Source organism: Corapipo altera, unplaced genomic scaffold (genome assembly GCF_003945725.1).
Source record: "Corapipo altera isolate COAL_440 unplaced genomic scaffold, ASM394572v1 214, whole genome shotgun sequence".
Taxonomy (NCBI): Eukaryota; Metazoa; Chordata; class Aves; order Passeriformes; family Pipridae; genus Corapipo; species Corapipo altera.
The window spans coordinates 704,326-712,949 of record NW_020885031.1 but is presented as its reverse complement, the minus strand read 5'-3'; the positions used below and the strand labels follow the sequence as shown (position 1 = coordinate 712,949).

General features: G+C 54.1%; 1 protein-coding gene across 1 annotated transcript in view; it reads right to left on the bottom strand.

The window, feature by feature from the left end:
• Positions 1–1,249: 1,249 nt before the first annotated feature.
• The window catches only part of FRAS1 (Fraser extracellular matrix complex subunit 1), a 70,296-nt gene continuing 62,921 nt past the window's right edge, over positions 1,250–8,624 (bottom strand). Inside the window, exons 61-72 of the mRNA XM_027668207.1 lie at positions 8,200–8,475; positions 7,796–8,028; positions 7,300–7,460; positions 6,407–6,621; positions 5,236–5,386; positions 4,616–4,723; positions 4,300–4,459; positions 3,791–3,907; positions 3,366–3,532; positions 2,930–3,135; positions 2,630–2,776; positions 1,250–2,227 (exon numbers count right to left, since the gene is read on the bottom strand). Of these exons, the coding sequence (XP_027524008.1) occupies positions 1,643–2,227; positions 2,630–2,776; positions 2,930–3,135; positions 3,366–3,532; positions 3,791–3,907; positions 4,300–4,459; positions 4,616–4,723; positions 5,236–5,386; positions 6,407–6,621; positions 7,300–7,460; positions 7,796–8,028; positions 8,200–8,475 (2,526 nt within the window). The 3' untranslated portion in view covers positions 1,250–1,642. The remainder of the gene's footprint in view (positions 2,228–2,629; positions 2,777–2,929; positions 3,136–3,365; positions 3,533–3,790; positions 3,908–4,299; positions 4,460–4,615; positions 4,724–5,235; positions 5,387–6,406; positions 6,622–7,299; positions 7,461–7,795; positions 8,029–8,199; positions 8,476–8,624) is intronic.

Below are 8,624 nucleotides of genomic sequence, written 5' to 3'. Positions count from 1 at the left end.
ATCGATCTGAGGCACTTGTCAGGTCAATACCTGCTCTTTTCGGGAGCGCCAGACTTGTGTTCAGTGTCCTCATTGTAGCCCACGAATCCCTCTAGGTGTTAAATCAGCCTCCCTGTCCTGATTCTTCTAATGAAGAATTAGCATTAGTGTCAAACCGTGTTAATGAGATATACAAATCATCCTGAGAGTGTCTATATTACAAGCTCAGTTTGGCAGTGTTGCTATCCTGAAAAGTGTGGAACAGTGACTGTCAGTTCTCCTTATGCTGCTCTTAAACGCCATCCCTACATTCCCAGGAGAACTCTGGAGGGAGAGACAGAACGTTTAAAACATGAAACCTTGGCATCGCAATTGTTATTTCTAAGTATGTGTTTCTATCTGATACAGTTGTTGGGGTGATTACTCCGGAGAGTGTTTTGTACCGCAGGCAGTGAGTCTGGCCTCACCCAGGCGGCACCGAGGGAGCCCGGCCCGGTACCGCCTCCCGTACCGCGAACTAAGGGACAAAGTGGCCGCCTGAGGGCGCCTTTAGGGGCTCGAACCCCTGAGGTCCCGCCCCGCAGGGGTCGTGGCTGGGTTCGTTCCTGGGCGGTTCGTTCCCGGGGGTCCGTACGCGGGGGTTCGTTCCCGCGGTTTCGTGCTCGGGGCTCGTTCCCGGGTCCTGCCCGTGCCCGCTGCGGGTTCCGGCCGGTGCCGCCTCTCGCCCATCGGGCGGGGTGCAGGTCCTGCGGCCGGAGGACCGAGGCGGGATTGGGGCTGGGATCGGGACCGCCGCGGGCGGGAGGAGCCGCTCCGGGGCGTGCGCTGGTGCCGAGTCCGGCGCTCCCGCTCCCGCTCCGGCTGCGGCCATAGCGACGCTGGGATCCCACCAGGGAAGGGGACACGGTTCCGCTCGGGCCGGGGTAGCCGAGGCTGTGACGGGGCCCGAGGTGCCGGTGCCGAGGCTGAACCGGGCGGGGCGCGGAGCCCTCCCCGGAGCGGCTCCGGGAGCCCCCGGACCCGCGGCGCCGTCTGGCGGACACGGCCGGTATTGCAGGGCCGGTACCGCAGCCCCGGGGCTACCGCACGGCGGGGACCGCCCGCACCCCACGGGGCGTGCAGAGCCCCCCGATCGGTCACCCCTGAGGCCACCACACCCTCCCCCCCGTGAGAACATCGCCCGCCTCCCCCTTCCCTGCCTTGCCATGCTCCTTGGAAAGGAGGAGAGCTGGAGGAGGCAGTGCAGGAAAGGACACCTGGTCACACCGGGTCAGGTTTATGTTCCAGCTTTATTCTCTGTCAGAGAGGCCCTGCTGTTCTCCTGGCTGGCACAGAGCCCAACCCATGCCAGGTGGGGATGGTGTCCCCACGCTGCCTGGCCCCACGGGGCTGGGCCCATGCCCAGGGACAAGGTGGGAGGTGCTGGATGTCCTGGGCACTCTCAGGGCAGTGCAGAGCTGGAGCTTTGAGCACCATGAATGGAAAAGGCCAGCAGTGCCGTGCAGCGAGGCTGCTGCACAAGGGGCAGAGGGGAGTGACAGCCACTCCTCCTCCTCCTCCTCCCAGTGTATAAAAATACCAGTGTGACTTTATTTGGCTTTTCAGCTTTGGGTTATGTTTGTTCTACAGTTTATAAAAAGCTTTTCCCAAAGTGTGTGCTCTGTTACACTTCTGTGCCGTCATGCAAATTGCTGTGGACTTTGACTTCCAGGTTCACCTGCTTCACCTTCCTGCCCTTCCCCTGGCAGACGCTGCCATTTTCCCTCAGAGAATGAACATTCCTCACGGTGCAGCACCGGCTGCCCATGGCCCTCGGGACACCCCTGGGCAGCTCCACCTTGGTGTTCAAGGGGTGCTCCTCGGGGGCGGCCCTGGCAGCCTCCCGCTTCCTGCGCACCTTCCGACACTTCCTGGCGAGGAGGCAAACCCCGGACAGCACCAGCAGCAGCAGGGTGAGGGCGGCGAAGGCGCTCCCCAGGGAAGCGCCCGTTTGGGACAAGGAGGCTGCGACGGCGGCTTCCTCCCTCTCCAAGAGCAGCGACTTCATGTTGGTGCCGTTCTTGACCTGGTCGCCCTCGTTGTCGTAGACCAAGGAATCGTCCAGCACCGTCCTGCTGGCGCCTCGGGCCAGGTCCCTGCGGCTGCGCTGCCAGCGGTGAGCGAGGGACCGCTGGACACGGGGCCCTGCCGTGCTCTCCGGGCCAATCACGTAGATCACCTGAAGGTACCACTGGTGTCCAGCTTCCACCTTTCCAAAGGGGAAGACGAGCACACAGGTCACGTTAACAGTGAGTTTAACATCGAGTGATCAAGAGCTGGCGCATTTTGTGCTCTGTTTCTGACAAAGCAGCTCGGTGGGTTTTTTCTGAGCGCCTGCAGTAATGCTGATCACCAAGTGAGGTGTTCAGCCTTTGCCAGCTGCAATAATTCATTTAGGGTCATGAATAATATGTTTTTAAAGAGCTTTTTCCTGAGTGCTTTAGAGGAGGGGGGAATAAAATCTTAAAATTTTAGATTATATTTAGAATAATAACCTAATCTTCATTTTCTGTGTTAGGGTTGACTTCTGAAGGACCAGAGCCTAAAATTTGCAAAGCGTTTGGGAGATCCTGGACAGAGAAGTTACTTTTGTGCTACGAGAAGCACATACCTTGTAGAGAGCATCCACCTTGAGAGTAAATCCATCAACTCCGGGCATGCTGCTTACCGAGTGGAACTCGGACAGCTCGGAGGCAAAGTGGGCATCAAAAGGCACATCGTGGAAGTACCTGTCTGTCACTTCAGGTTGGTTTCGGTCCTGGAAATCAGAGAGGTGTTATGAAGAGGGGGGGCAGGCTCTCTTGCTTTCCAAAGGGAGGCCAGGGCACTGCACACTCCTCACCCCTTTGCAGTCAGGATCTGTTTGCTGTTGGAGAAGCTCCCAAAGAGGGAGCAGAGGCAGAGGACTCACCAAGAGGAGGAATCGATGTTTCAGGTACTTGTTGGGTTGGATGCAGCCATACTGTGGCCCCTCGTTATAGACGGTGCCCGTGGGGTCGAAGAAAGGCACGTAGCCATCCTTGCCCGTGCACAGGTAGACTTTTTCCAGCTGCAGCTTGTACGCGGCATTGAGGTTTTGTTCCGGGTGCCAGAGCACGCGGCCATACAGGACTTGCCCTGGGGAGGTGGGGAGAAAGATGGACAGGTGAAATTCTCCAACAAGAGAACCACTGCTTAGAGACTAACACGCCGAACCACACGTGGCTCTGGGTTTGGAAAGGTTTGGATAGTTTGGGAAGGGTTTGGGGTGTAAGGGTGACAAAAGCACGTTCTTTTCTTATGGGGCTTTAACATGCTCAAGATGTCTTTTGTTGCTGTAAAACAGGCAAAGCCAAAATAAATCCTACCCTTGGAAAAAGCCCCTTTGTAATCCATTTCTGCCAGGGACATTTCGGATTTGGTGGGGTCCATCAGAAACACCTTCTCGTTGTTACACAGCTGGAACTCTGTGTTTAGGGAGTAGACAACGGGAACTGGGCGGTTTGTCTGCTGGAAGGCGATGGGGATCAAAAATCTGGAATTGGGACAAGGAAGGAAACCATGGAGAGGTGAGGTTTGGACATATGTGCACCCCAAGCACAGCGATCTCCCACCACTCTGAACGCAGACACTCTTGGTTTCAGGGAGGCTCTTAAGCAAAGGAGGAGGTTCCATCCATCCCCTTTTCCCTTCCTGCTGCTGTTGTGCTGTCCCACACACCTGCTGAGACCCCAGAAACATCCCAAATGAGCTGACATTGTCCTGCTGCCATGGGGATGGGGGGCCTCCTTACCGCTCTGGAGCGTGAGCCGTGCAGGGCAGGGGCTTGTCTCCAGGCTCTGCCCATGGCTGTGTGGGCTGCACAGTGCAGGGGATTAAGAAGATGGTGTACTCTCCGGAGTAGTCCTTCCTGGGAACAGACAGAACACCCTGTGGTCACCAAATGGGGCCCTGTGTTCACCCAGAGCAGCACCTCTTCCTGGCCCCAGGAATGTCCACCCAGTAGTTGCCTGAAGGACAAAAGGGACCTGGGGTGTTTAATGTGACCCTCTGAAATACATGGTCACATACCCATGGCTTCACTGCTGGAAAAACACCTTTATAAAGAGCTGAGCTGATTTTTCCCTCAGCAGAAGATTTCCAGCCCTTGACAGCAGCTCCCTGCACACTCCAGCTCTCAGCCCTTGACCAAGGCTGGCTCCTGAGCATTCCACACTATCGCTGAGGCTGCTGGAAGGGCACCAGGGAGAACATGGTGCGCTGTGGGAAGCTTCTGAAGGGGACTGAACCCAGAATCCTCACCTGTTGTAGGAGCTGGTTGCTCTCCAGAGCTGGTAGGGGGAGTCGAAAGTCTGAGCGCTCCACAGCAGCTGCAGGTCAAATTCGATCCCTCCCAGGTGCTCTGGAGTCATTAAAAAAGACCTGACATCTGGCAGGCTGTGGTGCTCCATGACAAAAAGCCCTGGAGGGGGAGGACAGGGAAGTGACAGGTAAGACAGAGCACGGAGAGGCCCCGTGCCATGCACCTCAGCACAGAGGGGCTCCTGGTGGGAAGGGGGACTCGTTCTGCTGCCTTGTTTTCACTGATTTCTGCCTCTGTCAGTGTCACTGCTCTCACCTCTGAACTTGGCCTGTGTCTTGAACTCAATAACCAGCCGGCCATCCTCGCGGATGTAGATCCTGATGATCTGCAGCCGGGCCGAGAGCACACTGTCCGTCTGGATCCCTGCAGGGACAGAGGCACTGGGGAGCACACCCAGCACAGTCACCCCTCGGGTGGGCTCTGCCAGCCCCAGAAGCATTTGGGAGAGCTCCAGGAGGCATAGTTTAATTGGGATCATCCTCCAGCAAGCCAGCTATTAAACTTCCTCCGTTATCCACGTGCCTAAGTGTCCCCCAAACAGAAGTTTTTTTGAGTTCCCCCCATCTGTGAGAGCCAGGGGAACATGACTGCAGCTGCCACACGAGTAGCCCTGAAAAGTGTCCAAGACATCACTCCAAATATCCCACAGGCCTCTGATGAACAGAGAGGTCTTTTCCTGAAGTGCCAACTGCGCCCACGAGCAGAGAGGCTGGGGGAACATGGCTAAGCTGGCACAGAGGCAGGCATGCCTGGATTCAGCCTGCACACCTTTTCCCTCAGGGATCAGGGCTCTGGTGGCAGCGCAGAAACGAAGGAAAAGGACAAAACAAGGAGGAGCCAATACTCCCGTAGCGCTCGGAATGCCTCGGGCTTACCTGTCCTCCAGAGAACAGTGTCGTAGAAGAAGGAGAACTCCATCTCTGTGTGATGCTCCAGGGAAGCCCAACCCCTCGGCGCTGTCACGTAGATATAGGACACATAGAGAGGGACGTGGACTGTCAGGAAGGACTGAGCAGAGTCCCGCACCTGGCAATAAAACCCAAAAAAGGGGGGTTATGCACCTTCCAAATGAAGGCAGAGGTGACTGTCTGAATGTTCTTTACCTCGACTGTAGGTACTTTAGACAAACCTGTGTCTAAATCAGGGTCAGGGCTAAGGCTTGTTGGTGCCACGGGACAAAGGAGCTGTGGGGACAATTTCACCTCAAAACCCCCTAGTTTCCAAGGCTGTGAATTAAAATTTAGCAATTCTGCTTGCTCAGGCCTCCCCCAGCTCTCCATTTATTATCTACAGAGTGCAGCTGTACTCTGCAAGCCCCAGGGAGTTCAGGGAGACATTCCAGCCTGGCTGGTGCCAGGCTCCACAAGCTCCACTGGGCAGTTGTTCAGGCCAAGTAGCTCCTCTGGATTTGTGCAAATAATTGGAGCTATAAAAGGAAAGTTAACAAAGTATTCCAGGCTGGTAGGAATTAAAAGGGATTATGCTGGCCATAACATTCTGACTGGGAATTTAATGCAAGAACCTAAGGATGATGAGATACTCACTGGAGTGGGATGTACATGGATAATCCGGCCATGAGAGGGCAGTGAGACACACTGAATAGTGAAAGCTACTAATTTAAAGAGCATTTTTGGCTTTTGCTCTGCCAGTCTGTTAATTAAGAAATGAGTAAAAAAAAATCCCATGATCTCACTCCGTTGTGGATCACACACTGATCTGTCTCTGCTGTGTCCTTTGCTCATTTCTATTGGGTGAGAACACAGTCAAAATTGTAAAAGAACAGAGCCCAGCTGGGGATGTTTTGTATTTCCAGTATGGCTTTCTATTAAAAAAAAAATATTTTGCTGATGCTCTGAAGATTAAGAGAATAAAATTTAGGTTAACTTAAGGAAAAGAAATGAATTAAATGCACGTAGCACTTTTCCAAGTGAAAGGGGGGAAAAGCCACGATCCGCTTGTACAGAGCAGCAACTACACATGAGCAGAAAGCCTAAGAACAGAGAAAGATCTGGGTTAGGTGGAACAGCTTTGGATGTGGCCTCTCACCTGGAAGTCAGCGGTGACTGAGCCTCCGCAGACATCAATTAGCTCAGTCATGTCGTAATAAGCATCAAAGGTCCAAATGCAGCTCTTGAGGTTGAGGTGCTGGTAGAGCTGGATCGTCTTGGGCTCCCTCACTGCGGGGTCCAGCTGGTAAGGGCGGTCATAGCCCGGGCCCAGAATGAAGCTGTCGTGGGTCACTTCGTCCAGGAACCCTGTCTCTGGGATGGAGAGACATCAGGACACTGATCCCTCTGGATTTTAAAGAGCCTGAGGTCTCATTTGCACCCTTGAACCACGGGAGCTCCTCTCCCTTGGTAATCCTGCAGGTCAAACTGAATATACACAGGTCTTCACAGGGGAAAAATGTTATAGGAATGGGGTAAGAATCCTAAAAATCCAGCTTAGGGATCTATTCATTCAAGGTTGAAGTTAACCTTTAAGAAATGAGGAACAGCTTGAGTATGGAATCATCAGAATGAAGTACAACCCACTGCCCACCATGCAACAAGTATGGATCTCATTCCCTGGAGTGTCAGACACACAATCTGTCTGGTTTTTTTTCAGCAGTGAATTTATTTTGCTGCTTCTTGTTGCCTTGTGGGAGACCTCAGTGACCCAGACACAGCAATCCAACCCCACAGCTCCCTCTCTAACCATGTGGGTATCACAAGAGAGATTTGAAAAGCAGAAAATCACAATCTCCTCAAACAGAGCAACGTTTAAAGATTCCCATGCATGGAATCTCATCTCCAATGGGGCAGCTCTGGTCGCTGCTGTTAGTACAAGAAGATTAATTATTATTTATATGATGTCAAGAGAGCCCAGAGGGAGACAAAGCCGTCTTCTCTGCATTTCTTTCCTGGTTTCCACATTCAGGAAGTAAAGTTCAAGGTTACCTGAGGTGCCTCTGAGGTCTCTGACAGTGACCAGGTTGGAGCAGACATGCTGGTGCCTGTAGATGGACTCGGAGAGAAGGAAATGCAGGTTGTGCAGCGGGAGGGTGGAGATGAGGGGCAACATCCCATCCTGGTGGGGGATCTGCACCGAGATGTGGATCCTGGAACAAGCAGCACATGAGACAGCAGAAGAGAGCAGCCCTGGCAGGCACAAGAGCCTCATGCATCCCCCCTAGCCCACAGCAGCCCAGCCCAGCCCAGCCAGGTGAGCCTGATGTTTAGTTTCAGCTGGATTTCCCCAGCTACACATCTGCTCCTTAAGCTATTCCACCAACTCCCAATTCCTGAGGAGAAGGGAGAGTGGGAGTACCCTGAGCACCCCACACTGCAGCAGAGATGTGGTTTCACACACACATTCTCCTTGTGATCCCAGGCACTTCAGTAAGCCCGGGGGTGCTGGTGAAGGGCTGCACTCCCCACTTCTCCAGGCTCATACCTGTTGGGATGCTCCTTGTGCTTGACATCCAGGTACTTGAGCGTGGCAATGAATGACTGTGCCTGGAACCCTCTGGCTGTCCCTGCCACCACAGGAGTGTGACAAATGGCACTGTCTGTGCCTATGGTCACCATGTTGCTCCTCAGGGGGGTCCCCACATGGCCAGCCTTGTCCACAGCCTTGGCCACACAGCGCACATGGAACCGCCTGCTGAAGTAAATGCTGTCCAGCACCTGAGGGAACGAGGACGGAGAAACAAGTGGTGCTTTCAGCAGGCTCAGGGAAGAACAGTGCTAAAAAAAACAACCAAAAAAAATCCCCAGAGAAGCACCACACCAAGTGCCAAACCCGAGGAGACTGTGCACTTTAATCTCCGTGCTCCTGCTGCTCCACCGTGCCCGTACCTTGTGGTTGACGCTCGTGAAGGGGGTGTTGTCAGTGATGGTCTCGAAAGGCGACCTGGCTCCATTCCCATCCGTGGGAGCTGCCACTTCCCAGCTGAACTGTATTGAAGTCTGGTTGATCCCGGCCTCGCTGCAGCGTTCCTTCATGACGGTGTACTTGGGGAAGTGAGGGTCACAGGGGGTGACACAGATGAGAGGATAACCCGGGGAAGGGGATTTCTTAGCACCGTCCTTGGTCACTTCTTCCACCCGGTCGTAGTCAGCCAGGGTGACGACCTGCAGGGATGCAAGACAGCAGCACTCACCTGGGGCTGAGGGAAGAGCTGGAAAAAGCCATCCTTCCCTCCCACACAGTCACTGCAGCTCTTCATTTCAATTTGTCAGAGACTGAAATGGTTAATGATTTATGCATTCTAGGAGACTTT